This window comes from Cyprinus carpio, chromosome B22 (genome assembly GCF_018340385.1).
Source record: "Cyprinus carpio isolate SPL01 chromosome B22, ASM1834038v1, whole genome shotgun sequence".
Lineage (NCBI taxonomy): Eukaryota > Metazoa > Chordata > Actinopteri > Cypriniformes > Cyprinidae > Cyprinus > Cyprinus carpio.
Window position 1 is genome coordinate 1,769,251 of NC_056618.1, and position 19,645 is coordinate 1,788,895.

General features: G+C 36.3%; 2 protein-coding genes and 1 pseudogene across 2 annotated transcripts; 1 reads left to right on the forward strand and 2 right to left on the reverse strand.

Annotated features, from left to right (window-relative positions):
- LOC109062242 overlaps window positions 1-19,645 on the forward strand; it is a 995,865-nt pseudogene that overhangs the window by 409,226 nt on the left and 566,994 nt on the right.
- LOC109065542 lies at window positions 6,416-13,654 on the reverse strand. The gene is made up of 6 exons (XM_042748993.1): window positions 13,545-13,654; window positions 9,725-10,048; window positions 9,299-9,640; window positions 7,585-7,899; window positions 7,309-7,413; window positions 6,416-6,860 (listed from the first exon to the last, which is right to left on the reverse strand). Exons 1-5 carry the CDS (start codon window positions 13,588-13,590, stop codon window positions 7,409-7,411), a joined length of 1,032 nt encoding a protein of 343 aa, XP_042604927.1. The 5' UTR covers window positions 13,591-13,654; the 3' UTR covers window positions 6,416-6,860; window positions 7,309-7,408.
- On the reverse strand, window positions 14,842-18,090 carry LOC109093275 (CD48 antigen-like). Its single transcript, XM_019106999.2, has 4 exons — window positions 16,745-18,090; window positions 15,742-16,077; window positions 15,387-15,659; window positions 14,842-15,281 (listed from the first exon to the last, which is right to left on the reverse strand). Exons 1-4 carry the CDS (start codon window positions 16,791-16,793, stop codon window positions 15,088-15,090), a joined length of 852 nt encoding a protein of 283 aa, XP_018962544.1. The 5' UTR covers window positions 16,794-18,090; the 3' UTR covers window positions 14,842-15,087.

Here is a 19,645-nt window from a genome sequence, read left to right on the forward strand (position 1 = left end):
AGGTGGTACTAAAAAAGTACCATGTACCAGGTACTGTAGCCAGTGGAAAACCCCCCAAAATTGAACCGTACCGAGTCGTACTGTGCTGTACCATTCAGTGGAAAAGCACCATTATGATTTGTCAAAAGCGACTGTAAAGCTGTAATGAAAAGACGTTGATACATTGATACATTACTTCTTAATTTTCTTAATAAATGTTGATGAAATTATTAAGCTGTGTTGTTTCCTCAGTTCCTGTTTTAATGCATGCGACACAGTTTAAGTGTCATTTTAACATGATTCTGCGTGGTGATATTGTTCACAAACCATGCCCATGTTATCTTGGCACATTCACTTCTATGGAAAATGACAATCACTCAAATAAACGTATATTTCAAGTGTAATTCATTTCTATATACACTGACTGAGTGAAAATAGCGTTATTTAGCAGTCTCTTATTAACATTAAGTGCAAATACCGATTTGTAAATACGAGTTTATTTACAGTATGTAAAAATAGCAGTATGTTTAAATTTAAGTATAGATAGATGCTATTTATACTAAGTAGAAATGATGGCAGATACTTTATAGGATACATTATATATATATATATATATATATATATATATATGAACAGTATGCAATAGTTAAAAATGAAAATATTTATTGAAGTTATCAAATGGATACTCCCTTATGGGACAGTTTGTCCTCTCTACACCTACCACAACCCAAATACGTTTCAAATAGCTATTTTGGTGCTTTATTTCCACCTTTCCCGCAAATGTTTTATCCATTTTATTGAAGATAAACGCATTTTGGATCAGCTATATGATAAGATAAGAAAAATAAGATGAACGAAGTGGGTTAAAGCTGCATTCGAACTCGGATCAACCACATCCAAAGTTGCAAATGTGCATTTTAGTCCCTATGCCACTGAAACAGACAAGAGCTGTGTGATTTTTATTGGATGTTCCTGGTACATTAAATAAATAACTAAATAACAATTTGTATATTATATTTAAATTGTTTATTTAAACATTGTTGACAATGCACCGTCTAAGTCAGGGGTGTCAAAACTCAATTCCTGGAGGCCCGGAGCCCTGCAGAGTTTTGTTCCAACCCTGCTCCAACACACATTCCATGTAGTTTTCAAATAAGCCTGAAGGACTTGATTAGTTGGATCAGGTGTGTTTAATTAGGGTTGAATCTAAACACTGCTGGGCTCCGGCCCTCCAGGAATTGAGTTTGACACCCCCCAACCCTGCTCCTGGCGATCGACTGTCCTGCAAAGTTTGGCTCCAGCCCTAAACAAACACGCAGGGGTGCCCAACCCTGCTCCTGGCGATCGACTGTCCTGCAAAGTTTGGCTCCAGCCCTAAACAAACACACCTGAAGCAACTAATTAAGGTCTTCAGGCTCACTTAAAAATTAAAGGCAGGTGTGTTTTTTGATTAGGGTTGAAGCTAAACAACGCAGGACAGTCGATCGCCAGGAGCAGGGTTGGGCACCCCTGATATACGGATTTTGAGTCATTGATCGGATCATTTTTTGGATTACCAAAAAAAAAAAAAAAAAAAAAAAAAAGGGTAGGCCTACTTCTATAGAGATCGCTAAGACATGTGACCAACTGGGCGGCAAACGTCATCAGAATGCAAAGAATTATGGGTATGTTTGGCCAGTTTACCTGGGCTGGCATAGCAGGCTAGTGTTCTGGCATGAAAATAATGAAAAATTAGCATGAAAAAACAGAATATAATCGTACAAAATGCAGCGGACTAAAGAAAACATTGTCGGACCATACCGCCTAAAACTAAATCCTAATGCAAAGACGAGATATGACGAGAAAAAAAAAGAGGGAATCAAAGGACTGGATCCATACGAGCAGAGCGACTGGTCAAGGGACGTCAAACTGTTGCCGAACTTCCAGCACCCATATATTTACAACTACATGATACTAAGTGTTAGTGCATACACACACGAAGTTTTCTATGGACTTTTTATAATGTAAATGAATTCATTTAAATGTATTTACATGTTAAATATGTAAAGAAACTGAAATTAAGTTGGATTGTTACTACTATTTAAGTTATGTACTTGTGTTTGCAACCAAAGTACACTGATTTTGCACAATTATCGTTATCCCTTAATACAGATAAAGGAGGCAGAATTTCATTCAGTCTTTGTGTATTTTATTTACAGACATGGCTAAAAATCATTACATGTGAGAAGAGACATTACAAAATCTTTTGGAAAACAAACATTTACATATTAGATGTGAACATGGTATATAATTCTCCAAAAGGGCTTGAACTGGTCTGTGTTTGTAGCTTTGACCTCAGTATGGCCGAGGTACAGAGAAGGGGTCCAGTCAGGATCACACTCCAACATTTCATAGGCAGGTTTGCCTGCAAACACAGTCACTAAATAAATTGCTATGTAGCCTAGATGTACAACATTTAAAACTGATTAACGTTACGCTTTAGTACCTTAAGCTCATCTTCTAGCCATTTCATGCTACTTAACAGTTAACATTGGCCTAACGTCAAATCTAATGGTCTGGTTGAGTCAAACAAAAACACACTGGTTATTTGCCCACAACATAACATTTACAGAGAGTAATTGTAACTTACCTTTGTGAAAATGTTTTGAACACACCATCGTGTGGAGTGTTATCGAAGGTAATCTTGGGCTCCTTACTGCTGCTAACGTTATCCATGCCATCCGTCAACTTTTTGTCACCTCTGAAACATGGCTTGTACTATTATTTTTCCACGCTGGAAAACGATAAAAGGATATTCCGTTCTTAAGCTTTACGCCACTTCTATCGTGAGAATGACTGTTCCAGTTTATAACAGCGTTCTTCCCTCCATGCATAGAAGTCTGGCGCGTTATGTTTGTGCCGCGGTTTCCCAAAATGCTTTGCGTTTACCCACTGGGAATAAGTCATGATGACGACACATTAGCAATCTCTATACTAATTAAAGCTGTTTCACACGCAACACATGGGTTTTTGGCTAGGTTTAAAACAAGAAAAAGTGCACTTTTAGATAAACAAGGAAAACAATAAATATATTCACTTTTATGGAGGCAGAAAAACAAAGTTCATTAAGACCCGTGGGATTGCTTGTGATAAAGATTTAAATGCAAAAGGCACGAGACTGTTTCTGTCTGTGGTGTCCTTTCCCGCAAATGTTTTATCAATTTTCTTGAAAATAAATGCATTTTGGATCAGCTATGATGGGGAAAAATAATATGAACGAAGTTGCTGATGTGCATTTTAGTCTCTACACCACTGACGCAGACAAGAGCTGTGTGATTTTGATTGGATGTACATGGTACATTAAATATATTAAATAACTAAATAACAATTTGTATATTATATTTAAATTGTTTAACATTGTTGACAAGGCACCATCTGAGTAAACAACAGTGGTGCAACGGATCACAAAATTCATGGTTCGGATCATTTTTCGGATCAGCAAAAAAATAATTAAAAAAAAAATAGCCTTTAAGTACTTCTATACCACAGCAAAAACTACTAGCTTAACTAATAAAGTTAGATATAAAATAAGAATAATTACACAAATTACAAGCATAGATGAAAACAACAAATCACAGCTACAAATATCAGTATTTAGGTGCTGAAATGTAATAATTAAGTTTAACACAATAGTGCTCACTGCACAAGTTAAAAGATGTGGTGTTATTTGATTAGCAGACAGAAACCGGTATTTATTGGCTGCTGTCTCTTTAAGACCAAATGTACGGAACTAATACTGACACACATCCGGTTTCTTTTTTCACCTGTTTACGTTCACTTAAGACATAACCGATTGTGTTTACTAGAAAACTTGCCAAAGCGGGTATTTTAACATTACTTTGTGTGTATGTGAAAGAGGAATCACGCGCTGTCTGAATCGCGCCTCTCTCTCTCTCTCTCTCTCTCTCTGCGTGTGCGCGCTTCGATTGCGCGCAGCAGCAGCTGAGCGCACAGAAAAAAGTAAATTTGTAAACTGGCAAGACAAAACATGTGCAATTGGTAAACTTTCACTCTATGATGGTTAAATTTAACAGTCAATCCGAGAATCGCTGGGACTGGTCCATAAGGATCACGGATCATCTACGATTAATGCACGCCTAAACAAGAAATAAAAAATAGAAAAACATGTTGAATGGAAAGATGGAAATAAAGCACCAAAATAGCTTGATACATATTTGGGTTGTGGTAGGTGTAGAGAAGACTTTGTCCCATAAGGTTTTATCATTTTAACTATTGCATACGTTTTATCCATTGCATATTTTTTTGTAATGTAGCCTTTAGAGTATCTGACACTATTTCCAGTAAGTATAAATAGCATCTACGTTTAATGCAGACATGCTGCTATTTATAAACAGTGTAAATAAAATCTATAGCTATTTGCACTTAACAGACTGCTAAATAACGCTATATTTTCATTCAGTGTATATAGAAGTGAATTGAATGAAATACACGTTAATTTGAGTGTGCAATCCAAGCGGGCCAGATGTGGGCCGGATCTGGGGCGAACCATATCACCACGTGAAATCATGTTAAAATGTCACACAAAACCGTGTCGCAGGTACTTAGGAAACAACACAGCGTAATAATTGAATCGACATTTATTTAAAAACATTCAGAATGTACCAACGTCTTTTCATTACAGCTCTGCAGTGTCTTTTTTCCGAATCTGCTGGAATGGGACGTAGAATAGTAAGCTCACATGCGCGCGCACGATCCCCAGTTGATCAATAACAGCGGCACTCTGCGAGTCGTGCAGAGTTAGTAAAAATATTCATTTTTAAGCAAGCAAAGTGGATCGAAATTACACCACATGATAATAAAACCTTTTAGTAAATATATTGTCCCTGTTGATAATCGTACACCGTTTAATAGAAACCATCTAAAATATCTATATTCTTTGTGACATTTAAAACACCAATCAACACAAGAATGAGCATGAACTCACCTATTTGCAGCTGAAAGTTTTCCCCTGTTCTCGCCGAACGCACCTCCTCAGGATTTAACCGCCAGACCGTTTTTCTCTGTTTTGGTTCATTCTAGCAGCAGCTCGCCTGCGACAAAACGAACTCGAGCCGAAGGTAGATACACACACAGCTACACCGAGCTTCAGCCGAGACCGGCCCATAGCGAAAAAGCCGTATGCAGCCAGAAGTGTTTTGTAGAGTCGGCACGACTCTGGCCCATTATCTTCTTCATGTGCTTGCTCTCTGGGCATTGTGTCGTATATAATATGCCACATTAAAATTCATGTATGTTTCCACCCTAATAGCACCTGTTTTGTACACATATACTCTCCTGCATTTCCATCTCATATTCTGTCTGTTCATACATAACTTAGATAACTTAAAAACCTCAAAAAAAGAAACTATTACAGCATTGACCACTAGAGACTTCCTACATGTGCTACAGATGTAAATACCTCAAAAAAAGAAACTATTACAGCATTTGACCACTAGAGGCATGGTCATATTTCCACATAAATTATGCTTGAAATGTGTTTTTTGCTTACCGTGTAGGTCTATTGCTAACATGAAAATGTTCACCACTTCAACAGATATAAAAATTGTGCATCCCACAAATTAAAAAGCATTGGAAAAGCATCCCACACATTATGCCCTTATGATTGACTGGTAATAGTTCATAAATATTACATATAGCCTTCAAGCTGTATGCATGTTGTGATGTTAAAGCTCCATCTAGTGTCCAAACCAGGACTTTATCTTTACAAGATTAGAGCCATCAACCAATAACACGAAGTAGACAGCATTTAATATTACATAAATAACAGTTAATATTAAAAAATGTGTTGAACAGCTAGAAAACATGCATATTTTGACCATTAAAGGTGAAAGGTGAACGTTTTATGGAGCAGAGGTTTTAAATCACATATCTGAATGTACAGGGAAACTGCAAATAGTCTGTATACAAACTCCCAAATTCCAGTCACTATGAGAGAATTGGACCTGTTTTTATTGGCATTAATCACATTAACAGGTCATTTAAGTTAATTATTTTTTTTTAGCTATAAATATACAGACCTTGACCAGCATAAATTCAACAAGTATGAAAGAAAAAGCCTACCTTACTTGTAAAGACACTACACAACAACATAAAATGTGACAGTAACCAATAAAATGAGCTACAAATATACTGAAGCAAATACAAAAAGTAATATGAAAGAGATCGACAGAAGTCACTCAGACAGGTTTCTATTATGAATCTTCAGATCATTATGTCCAAAGAAGCCTAAAATGTTAAAGGTATTTTTTTTATAACATTGATTCCAATTCACAACACACAAAATAAAATAACAAAACAACAAAAAACAAAAAAACAAACAAATTAAAACATTAAAGAATAAATAAGTAAAATATTTTTTTTATACCATTGATTCCAATTCACAACAAACAAAGACTTTCCAAAAACCTGCTTGATTTTAAGGCCCTTTTTTACTTGGTCGTGAAAAAGAGCTAAAAGTAATTAAGAGATAGCACAAAATGACTCTGCTTGCATTCAGTTTTCATTTATGTTGCTAGCACCATGTTCTATTTAATACTACATATAAATGTGTGTGGAAATTGTAGAGTACAGTAACATTCTCTTGTCAGGAAAAACTAATAAAAACACAAAGCATTAGGGCTTGAATATTGATCAATATGGACATCAAAACAACATTATTTTAATTAATTAAATTATTCCTTTTGAAAAGGTCATGCTACAAAAGCTGGTTAATGTTGGTGCATGTTTTTAGCTGGATTTCATTTCCTCCTTTAGTGGAATTAGACAGACATCTGATCATGGCACTCGATCAAAACAACGCTCTCATATTACAGAGCAGTTAGCTGAAACACAAAAAACAAGAGAAACAAGAGAAACACATCAGATACGATCAGGAACACTCAGTAAAAGGTCTTCTTGAGATGTTGATATTCTCAGTCTGAAAATGTGTCCAAAACTAACATTAAATAAGACAGTGTAGACCAGACTGGTATCACTTCTCTAAAAAGTCTGCATTTGAGGAAGATCTTAGAGGGTTTCTTAAAAATGGCCAAACTGAGCACCAGTTTGGACAACAGTGTCACAAAGCCCCAAAATAAAGTTAAATTTCCCAAAAGCAGAGTCGGCAAAAAAACATTTTATTATGTTGCACATAATAGTGCAAACAGCATCTTACCTGATACTGGATTCCCCCTAATGGCAGTGAGCCCAATTAAACACATTTAAAAAGTCTCTGTTACATAGTAAATCTCAAATGCTCTGTTTGATATATCAGCTTTTTGTAATACTTACCATTTTGTGTTTGACGACGACGAATCACAACAACAGCTCCAATCACGACCAACAGCAAAACAGCAATAACAATTACGACCATAACATATCGAAACCAATTCTATGCTGTAAAGAGAAAAAGATGAACCAATCATCAATTTTATCAGCATTACTGAGTGACATTTGCACATTTCTATTTTCTTTGTCAGTTTTATAATACAGCAATATTAAGCTCACTCAACTGTTCTCACAGCACTGGTTATTATTAGCTTACATTAAAATACTTCAAATACTCACAACAGACAGAAATAAAGAATCTCTTGAATATTGTGCGCCGGTTGCCGGTGATATCCAGGTGATAAAGTCCAGCGTGTTCAGTTCTGATGTGCCTGATGGTCAGAGATCCGGTCTTACTGTCCAGCTCCAGTGTGCCTCTGTATCTCCCATCAGCTCCATCCAGCGTGGTGAAGACCTTCCCTCTATCGATTTTTGCTATGATAGAGTCTCCATGCTCAGACCTCCATATGATCACGTCGTCTCTGTGTATTTCAGAAACACCAGATTGTAGCGTGACAGAATTCCCCTCCATCGCAGACACCCTGTTCTCTCCTTCTGTCTCAACATTAAAACACAGGAGAACTTTCACAGACAGCAATTAAGCAATTGCAATTAATACATTCCCCAGGAATCGAATCAAATCCTAAGCAGACACGACTCAACGCCGCAACACATGAAAAAAGGATATGCACTCTTCTTAATTTTAAAGGGATAGTTCACTCAAAAATGAAAATTCTATCTTTAATTACTCACCTTCATGTCATTCCAAACCTGCAAGACCTTCGTTCATCTGCAGAATACAAATAAATATATTTTTGATGAAATCCGAGAGCTTTCTGACCCTGCATAGACAGCAACGCAACTGACATGTTCAAGGCCCAGAAAGGTGGTAAGGGCAATGTTAAAATAGTCCATGTGTGAAAAAGTCGTTGTGATACTGCAGCGAAGACTGACACAGAAAAAATGAAATTGTTGAATAAAGTCGTTATTTTTTTCTTTTCTTTGCACACAAAAAAATATTCTCGTAGGTTCATAAAATTACAGTTGAACCACTGACGTCACATGGACTATTTTAACAATGTCCTCACCACCTTTCTGGGTCTTCAACGTGTCAGTTGCGTTGCTGTCTATGCAGGGTCAGAAAGCTCTCGGATTTCATCAAAAATATCTTCATTTGTGTTTTGAAGTTGAACGAAGGTCTCATGCGTTTGGAACAACATGAAGGTGAGTAATTAATGACATAATTTTCATTTTTGGGTGAGCTATCAACATTTCCGTAAAATTTCATATGCAAAAAAAAGTCCACTGTCTATTAGCCTATCGTCAATTGTAGGTTATACAAACGCATGAAGCACATTTCACACTAAAAGTCACTTTTGAGCCGAGAAGCACATGAACTTAAACTTGAACATGAACTTAAACATGAGTCAAATTTGTTTTATGAACATTTCTACCCTGATGCTAAACTCCCTATTAAATGGATTCCATATCGGAAAGAAGAAATTTCGCCATCAAAATTTCGCAGAGCAACGGTAAATGTGACTGTACCTGGAATGTGTTTTTTTCTATGGAGCCCCTAATGGGACAAATCTTTCAGTGCTTTTGGGAGAGAACACAAATGGTTTGCGAGAGAATTAATTATATATTTTTTTGTCATCATGTCTCCTTACAGCAGCGACAGCAACATGCGACAATCTAAGTAGTACAATGAAGCCGCCAAATTATATTTAAACATCATAAAAAATACACATTACAAAAAAGTAAAACTCACAAAAAGGACACAACACAAATACAATGAAAAAAAAAAAAACTAATAAAAATCCCCAAAAAAAAAAAAGAAAACCAATAACAACATAAATATACAATTTCTGAGAACATGGATTAAAACAAATTTTAACCGATTTTGTTACTGATCCAAAGATCCTTAATCCGTTTCACTACTGAAGCAACTCACCAATAGATGTCACATTGAATGTCTTGTGCGTGGTGTATCTGCTGCTGTTCTTGCTGATGTTGATTTCATAAAGTCCAGAGATTTTGGGTTTGACGTTAGTAATGATGAGCGATCCAGTCTGATGGTTCAGATGCAGTCTGTATCTGAATCTCTCATCAAGAACATCATCATATGTAGAGAAGATTCCAGCTGTTGTATTTATTACAGCTATGAGCGTGCCTTTAAACATCCAGGTTATCTGATCTTCTCTCTGTATTTTAGATAGACCTGAGGGTAGAATGACAGAGTCTCTCTCCATCACCGACACAACGTTCATGCCATCTGATGCCGAATCAAGCACACCTAATGAACAGAGATGTTTCTTACAGTCAGCAAACACATTCACCTTGAGTCTGAAACTTCACCTAAATATCTTGACACACTCACCGCTGATATTGAAGGACTTTTTTGATGACCCTCTGGCACTGTTGATATCAAGTTCATAAAGTCCAGAGTCTGCAGTTCTGATGTTTCTGATCTTGAGATCTCCAGTCTGATTGTCCAGCTGCAGTTTGTCTCTGAATTCCTCAGTAACTTTAGCCTGTACTCTCTTATTGGAGTCACTGTCGACTCTAGCAATGAGATATCCTTCAAACCTCCACTCAATCAAACCAGGGCTCTGTATCTGAGTCACTTCTGTCTGTAGAGTGACAGAATCTCCCACAATCACAGACACTGACTCCACAACTTCTGTCTCAACGCCAGACACCACTGCAGAACACAGAAGCAGTCATTTACAATAAAAGTCACATGCAATATGAAAGCAGAAGCCTACCCATAACTTAAAACACAGCAGCCGCCGCGCTACCACTGGGGCCTGGGCCCACCCATTTTAGGTCAGGGCCCACCCATTTTGGCCCAGACCTATGAGTAGTGAGTGATTTTCATTCCAGCGGTTCATCCAATAAGCAGCCCGAGGAAAGCTTTGAGTGAAAGCTTCTCAGCCAATCAGCGGCTTCTACCCCACTTGTGGACTCTGCATCGTCACCAGCAAGTGATCCAATGAAATGAATGACGTTGGCGGACATTTTTATGTTTATAAAACTTAAAATTTATAAGAAACAGTTAAATAATTTTGGACAGTTCCCTGCCCGCCGTGTTGGGTAAATAAATGGAGAGAGAAACAGAACCCCCAAAGATATAATTCCGTTTCAGTCTTTTTGTGCATTGAACGTTCAAAAGAGATAAATGAAGTTAGCTTATTGCCGACAAATTAAGGTGTATTTCTGTGTCTGCTACAGCACTGAGCTGAGGACAGCGATACAAGTTGCTGTCCTCAGTGCCGCAGAAAAGCGCTGGAACGTAGATGAAGGGAAACCCGTTTTTACTGGCCCATCCAGTTTTCTGGAGGCCCACCTACAATAAAAATCCTGGCGCCGCTAGTGAACCACAGGTGTCAAATTCAGTTCTTGGAGTGCCACAGCACTGTAAATTGAAGTTCCAACACACATTCCATGTAGATTTCAAACAAGCTTAAATGACCTGATTAGCTGGATCAGATGTGTTTAATAAGGGTTGAATCTAAACTGTGCAGGGCTGAGTTTGACACCCCTGACCTAAACCATACAGACCACATATTTATTCCAAATAAAGTCTAGATAAATTTCAAAGAAGTTGGAAATGACGTGTAGCTCAATTTCAAGTGTCACAGGGTCTGAATACTTGTGATCAGAGGCGTCATGTCCATTCAAAGTGAGGGGGCACGTGCCCCGTACGATTTTTGAGCCAAGTGGATTTTCAGTGCAGCTTCCATAGCCGATTAATAAAAAGCCGATTAATATTTTCTATATATGATACAATCACACCGGTTTGAGAACGTTCAGCGAGTCATATCATCAGCTGCTAAATTTGGGTCTGCGTTCACTGGCTGGCACTGAGCAAGAGACAGACGCGTTTTTACAGCACTGCGCGTTATAACCAATCACACAAGATTCTGGTGAGCTTATGAATGCAACGACCAATCAAAGGTGTTCTGATGAGTCATCGCTAAAATGCCGGTGCTTCCTTCACTCGCTCCCTGACTGAATACCTCTTTCTGGCGAATTCTGTCATCAGAAACAACAAAGTGCAGATGTGTTTACGAATCTGTAAATAAGATATTGATTTCACAGTGGTAACAGTCTCAGTGATTTTAATGGGAGTTTTAGAGAGTGAATGAACTCTAGACTGTCAGTGAAAATTTTCTTTGATAATGTAAATGTTCATTACTCTCTTTCTGTACAATGAAAGATTAGTAGGCTAGCTTACAACGTTTTTATATCACATTAACTTTCAATGTTAAATTCACATTTAATATAAAGTCAGTTGTATTAAAAATATGTTATGGCATGACACCCATGGGTCAGTTGCAAAAACTTAGCCTCAATGTTAAGACAGTGACTTAAGAACTAGTATGACCAACTAGCAGTCTTATTTTTGGATTCATCTCAGACTAATCTACATTTTTATGTTACTGAATTTAAAAAAAAATATGACCAGTATTAAAGAAAAAAAAATAGCTGACTAACTTTTAAGGCCATGTCCACACGTACACGGGTATTTTTATAAACTGAATTTTCCTTCTTCCGTTTTAAAAAAAAAATCTCCGTCCACATGAAAACGCAATCGCGTGCTATGATGCACTGTCAACAGGTGGCGATATAATCTCAACCGCAAAGCCATGTTGGCCAATCAGAAGCCTGAAAAAGTTTCCAGTAGGTGGAGATAACAGTGCTGACTCCAACGTCACAAGCCAAAAACGCCGGTTTTGCTGTCTACACGATAACACTGTAACATTTTTGAAAATCTTCACCCTGGCAGCCGTTTTCAAAAATGTTCGGTTTCAGTGACCTGGTGCTGCAATTGCATGTGGACGAATGGCCAAACCTCTAAGAAAAAGCAGCGGTTTTAAAAATAACCCTGATCGTGTGGACAGGGCCTAAGGCACCGTTTACACTAGTGCGTTTTCGTTTTAAAACGCATAACTTTTGCTATGGTTAAGCCTATCGTTTACACTACTCCGGCGTTTTCGACCCTCGAAAATGGAGACTTTTGAAAACGCTGCAGGCCCCGTTTTGGTTTGAAAACTCCGGGGTTGTGTTTCAGTGTAAGCGGACTAAGATGGAGACTTGAAAGCGATGGCGTGGCTGCCCACATTCGCTCTGCGTATCCTTGACGACCGTGTAAACAATAACATCATGCGCATTGTTGTACCCATAGATGTATAGGTAGATTCCCCATTCGATCTCTCCAAGCACGTAGACGTGTCCAGGATCTAAATAACAGGGAAGCTACTTATTCATATCTATGGCTGCACCTGCATTAATGGTCACGTGACATGCCTTTTGTGTAGTGTAAACGGAGATCGTTTCTGAAACGCAGCGGAAATGCAGGTGTAGACGAGGATCGTTTTCATTCTAAAACCCCATTTTCAAACCAAAACGCCCTAGTCTTATCCTTTTATGCAACCGGCCCCATATCTGTTACTTAAGTAAACAGACTGGTTTTTATGCATAGTTAATAGATTACATTATTAGGCTACTTTGACCATTGCATATTATCTAACATAATCCATGAAGGTGAGAATCGAGATATTTCATGATATAGTTCATGTGTTCGGGAATGCTTCTAATAAAAATGAAAAAATAAATAAAACATAAGTGCTTTTGTGGCTGCTGTGTGTGACATGATGACCCCACCCCCCACTCATGCCCCCCCAAAAATAATGACTGCATGATGCCCCTGCTTGTGATATTTCATGTTCTTTTTAAGAAATTGGCAAAGTTATCACATGGTTTATTGACTGTAGATTAATGTGGGGGAAAGCAATTCAATTGAACATATTGAACATAACGAAAGGTGTTGGAACATTTAAGATTTTGTAAGATATACAGACAATATATATATATATATATATATATATATATATATATATATATATATATATATATGCATATGTATATATACATATACATATATACAACAAACACACACACACACACACACACACACACACCACACATATATATATATATATATATATATATATATTATATATATATATAATATATCGTAAATCATATATATATATGAAGACAGTAATAAGCTAAAATTGGAGGCTTAAGACCAGGAAGCCACCAAACTTCCTAAAAACACGTAAATCGAACCGACCTGAAAGCTCTGAATCGTTTCAAATAATAAGAACAATTAAATAAATACAACAACTTACCGTTTACCAATAATAGGAACAGAAATATTAAACCAAGGTCCTGCATACTGAGTTTAGCGATGGCACCGAGGATCCAGCGTGTATCGAGCAGCGCAACTTTAATGAAAAGCCGCGCAGAGGCTTGAGCTGTCAGAGAAACCACGTGATGGAAGCAATATTTGATATGATTGATAGTTTACAGCAGTTGTAAATGTTAACAGCCTGCAGGAGGCGCTGTTGTCGCATCCAGAACTTGGATATAATATAAATTGTATATATATATATATATATATATAAATAAAAACAAAAATAAAAATATAGTTTACATAATATATATTAGGGCTGTCAAATGATTAATCACGATTAATCACATCCAAAATAAAAGTTTTGTTTACATAATATATGTATCTGTACAGGGTATATTTATTATGTATATATAAATACACACACATAAATTATATATTTAGAAAAATATTTACATGTATATACATTTATATATTTATATTCTTATATTTTATATTATATATAAATATATTTAATATATAAACATAACATATTCTTCTTAAATATATACATGCATGTGTGTGTATTTATATATAATTAGCACAAATATACACAGTATACACACATATATTATGTAAACAAAACTTTTATTTTGGATGTGATTAATCGTGATTAATCATTTGACAGCCCTAATATATATATATATAGATATTTCAGTATACTTCAAGTCAATAAACATTATATAAATTGGATATAAAAAAAGAAAACTTTTTAAATAATGTTCAGTATACTTCAAGTCATGTAGCATTATCTCAAAACAATATATATATATATATATATATATATATTATATATATATATATATATATATATATATATACATTTAAATCATACCTAAAACGCTAAACTATAAATAACACATTTCAAAGCGATATTAATCTCTGTCATTACAGTAAAATTTTAGTCCAACTTAGTGCTTAACAGGTCTGAAGTCACTGATTATATGGAAAATATCCAAATATTTATATTCCGAATGCGGTTTGAGCAATTTGGTAGGTAAAGACGCTTTTAAAGTCAGCCTTACATAGATTAATACAAGCTGACTCAAAATATTTGATGTTGTCAGCTCAAAACAACACTTGCAAATGCAAATAAATGTCAAAAATGCTTATCCTTATAGCTGTTAAGATTGTTATTGCACATTTTAAGCCACATATAGCCTCTTCGTGTCTTTAAAATAATTAGCCATTTAATAAAAAATAAAAACATTAAAATATATTAAGGAATTTCTCCTGTTGTTTTTATTAAATGCCACACACATAAACACAAATTGCAATGAATAAATAAAAAACACAGTAAACAAATATAGCACAGTAAACAAAATGAATATAAAATATACCCTATGTAATGTTTTATGTTGTTGAATAAAGGACATCAAAACTTCGTGCTCGCATCTCCATGATAACTACGGATGCCCTGAAGGCACACAATGCATACACATGTACACATACATGACACACTAGCCAAAGGAATATATAAAAACAAGAACAAAAAAAGCTAATTATATGGCTTTACAATTTGAATTATCACAAACAGTCGTCTTATATTGTATTAGCAAGTCACGACGTCTCTCATTTACACCTTTCCTGGATGTGATGATGTCATAAACTACAATAGCAACAGTAGCCACGCCCACCAGAACGGAGACAGCCAATCGGGCGAGAGCTTCAGAAGCATGACAACAGAAGGCACAATCTGAGAAAACAAAAGAACAACATTTTACATTCGCGAAAGATGAACAGAATATCAAGTACTAGACTGTTGCCATGCATAGCCTTTTTCCACAAGATGCTAACATACCTGAACATGGCCGACAGAGATCAGTGCTGTTGACATATTCAGTCCGGTTGTTGATGGGATTGCTCACCACACAGCTGTAGGAATCATCCAGACACTCCAGACGTAAAGACAAACTGTTGCTAAAATCAGACACACTGATGCTGGACAATAAACTGTTTCCTTTGTACCAGGAGAGAGTCACATGACCCACATTCACCACTGAACACAACAATGAACAATATGATGAAGAATTTTGTGGGGAGTCACTTATAATGACAGGAACGGGCAGACGAGCTGAAAAAAGAGAGAATAAACAGCAAGTGTCAATTGTATATGAAAAATGGTATTATATAAACAAAGCAAAACCTCTACTCACCATAGACAGTAACATTAAATCTATAAACAGTCTTTGTCTTGCTGCTGATGGTTACTTGATAAACTCCAGCATGTTCAGGTGTGATGTTCATGATGATCAGAGATCCAGTCTGATGATCCAGCTTCAGTCTGTCTCTGAATCTCCCATCAGGAACATCATCTATTATCGAGATATCGTTGGTTGCTTGATTGATTTTCGCAATAAGAGGCCCGTTAGTTTTAAAGTTCCACATGATCAGATTGTCAGGTGGTTTATCGCTAAGATCAGGGTTTAGAGTGACTGAATCTCCCTCCGTCACTGACACTGACTTCACCGCATTTGAATCAGCAAACACACCTGGAGAGCAAGTTTTGGTTAAATATTAATTTATGTATTTAAGCAGAAAAGAGTTGCACACAAAAACCATTTCATAACATCTAAAAATTAAGCAAAATCCCTAAAGTCTTACTCATTAGACGTCAGACTTGAATCTATCACAAGGATGCATTGAATTAATTTACAATGTTTCACTTTCTATTCATCAAACTATCCTGAAAAAAGTATGTTTTCAAAAAAAAAAAAAAAAAAAACATAACTGTTTATAACATTCATAACAATCAGAAATGTATATTGAGCAGCAAATCAGCATATCTGAGTGATTTCTGAAGGATCATGTGACGCTGAAGACTGAAGTAATGATGCTGAAATTCCAGCTTTGCATCACAGGAAACAGTTAAGAAACAAACTATAGGTAAACAGTTATTTGAAATCTTAATATTCAACATTATTACTGTTTTACTGTATTTTTGCAACAAATGCCTTAGTGAGAAGAGACTTCTTTCAGAAACTAAAATTACAAAAATCATACAAATCATACATCTCATAGTAACGCCTCGATTGGATTTAAAGCAGTTTTTCATCTAAGAATATAAGCCAGAGCACATCCGTCTGATTTTAGTTGAGCATTATTCATTTGTACTAAATAATTTATCTGCTACCATAAAACATAACATGTTTAACTTACCAACCAGACAGCAACAGCACAAACAGAACAAAACTAATCTGTCGAACATTTTCCTCAACAGTTCAGCGCTCTGAAATAAAATCACTCAAGGTGCTCAAGATTAAAACCCTGAAATCCTGTGGTTTGCAGACAATGAACACAAGTACTCCTCCGCTGCACCTCTCTCTCCTCCCTCCACAGATACCACAGCTAACCTGAAAATGCAAAATAACTGACACGAGAGCTTTCTTATTGATAAAAAACCTCTCTGAAATGATTTCATTTACAAGTCATGGATAATTCAAAGAAGCTACTTTTACTTGTCAAAGCACAGACACCAATGATGGGTACATGTACGGTTCTTCAGACTGTTTTATGTGGTTTAGAGGTGGCTTAAGTGCATTCACACAAACCTCAGTCCAGCTAAACAATGCACCTTCTGCTCAAACAATATTGATGCTTATGAGCCTATAAAGGAAGAATGCTGACTTCCATGATAACAATGAGAGTTCTCTTAAACTCATCCACGTTCATTTAGTTTATTTATTCTGAAAAAGTAGATTTTTTTTACAACAAAATCTGCAGTTTAACTCATTTAATGCGATAATGAAGCTCATGTGAAGAACAAGTGGGGAACTCCAAAAGGGAAGTCCAAATGTGCTTTTGCTGTGACTGCGATTGAATGCAAGCAATGCTTGACCTCAGTTGGGTGTGAAAATAAATCTTGTTATTTGACGTCCAATCTGGAAAACAATGTGGTTTGATGTCGAAACTGTCGATTCTGCTGGACAAGCAGCATGTGCATGTGATGACTGTAGGTGTGAAGATTGCATCTGGGCTTTTTGTTTTCTTCTTGGCTCCTGCTGATATGAAGCTCACAAAAAATTAACCATGAAAGCAAAATGTTGACATTCAAAAGCATATTTCTTTGTGAAACATAAAAATGCCGTATAGTCTTTGGATTAAGATTAATCTTGTTGTCCATGACTTTTAAATGATGTAACAGTGTGATATTTCAGTAGAATTTAGCAAAGGTCACTTCTAAGAACCTTATCACACCTAGATCCCACATCCTGTAGGAGGACCTTCTTACTGAAGACATGAAGCACATGTTGTTCGTGAGTATGTGTGTCAATGCTTGTGAATGTTTAAAATAAGTAATTTGAAGGAAAACATCTAATGACGAACTTCCACTATCTATGATATGATGCAGATTTTCACTGGTTGTTAACAGATGTTCTGTTGTGGCTGTCTTTAGTTCAACAAACGCATCACTGGTGAAACATTTATGGAGAGAGATATTTTTTGCCTACAGAATGGTGTAATCAAGACATTGAATAGCAAGGACTAATGAGGCTATGCTAACCAACTAATTCAATATTTTAAATTGGGTGTGTAAAATCAGTTCTTTCACTTCTCATAGCAGGCTATAACCCTACTTTTGATCAATTGGGTGTGCTACACTCTCAGAAAAAAATACATATGCAAAATCTGTACCTAGGGGCTTGTCAGGGGGTAGTACTTTCTGTTTACCCCTAAAAGTTTCAAAATTATGCCAAAATGCATGTCGCTGCAAGTATCCTAGTAAAGACAGTTATGCTTATGATTTAGGTGAAGGTAAACAATTGAGAAAGAAAATGGATGTGTAACAGTATATATTGGTTCACACAGCAGTTTAATGTTCCTGTTGCCTTCTGTGTGGTGAATGTTGATCAAAAATCACTTTTGTACAGTTGTGCTCAAAATTATTCACACCCTTGGTAAATATGATCAAAGGGTTCAATAAATAAATCTTTAGCGTTTATCCTCTTGATCTTTTATTTTTTGAAAAAAAAAATACAAAAAACCTAACCTTTCATTGGAGAATAAGAATTTAAAATGGAGGGAAAATCTCATTAAGAAATAAATATTTTTTCTCTAATACACATTGACCACAATTAGTCATACCCTTTATTCAATACTTTTCCCAAAGATAAACAGCTCTGAGTTTTCTCCTGTAATAAGTGGCATCTGTTTTTGGAGAACAACATGATAAGAGATCAGAGACCATTCCTTCATCCAGAATCGCTCCCAGATCCTTCAGATTCCCAGCTCCATGTTGGTGCTTCTTCTCTTCAGTTCACACTCATTTTCTATAAGGTTCAGGTCAGGGGACTAAAATCCATCACAGAATAATATTTTTTTTCTCATCAACCACAACTATTTTTGTTTTGATTTTGATGTTTGTGGATCATTTTCTTGTTGGAAGATCCAACCATGGGTCCATTTTAAGATTTCTAGCCTGGAGAGTCGGTTTTTAATTTTTTATCTGTCGGTATTTGACAGAATCCATGATGCTGTCAGTTTGAACAAAATATCCAGGACCTCTTTTACAGAAAAATAATCAGTCCACCACATTAAAAGTGCCATAGAATTCATTGATACCATATTTTAAATTGTTTTCTGAGTGTGTATATGAAGTTTTATCTCAAAATACCCCACAGATAATTTTTTTATAGCGCTTCTTGAAATTGCCACTTTTAGGGTATGAGCCAAAAACGGTCTGTTTATGTGTATGTCCCCTTTAAATGAAAATGAAGCTGGTGCTCCCGCCTCCCTTCCAGTGTTGCCATGTCCGCAGTTTTTTCCCCAGAATTGGGCTACTTTAACACCGCTGTCGCGGGAGGGTTTGTTGCGAAAACCTGACAACCCTGCACCCCTTCATATAAGAGTGCAGCTTCAAGAGCTCATGCTCGCGTGACAGACCGGTGTTAACGTAGTGCATACCGGGGGTTATGGTGCAACAAAAATATGGGGAAATTTGGATCATTTGACTGACTCGAACATCTGGTCTCGTTCAGCAAAATGAACGAACATGTTATGTGTTCCCTAACATGTCTACTAATACTTACGCAAATGTTGATCACACTACAAACAATACAA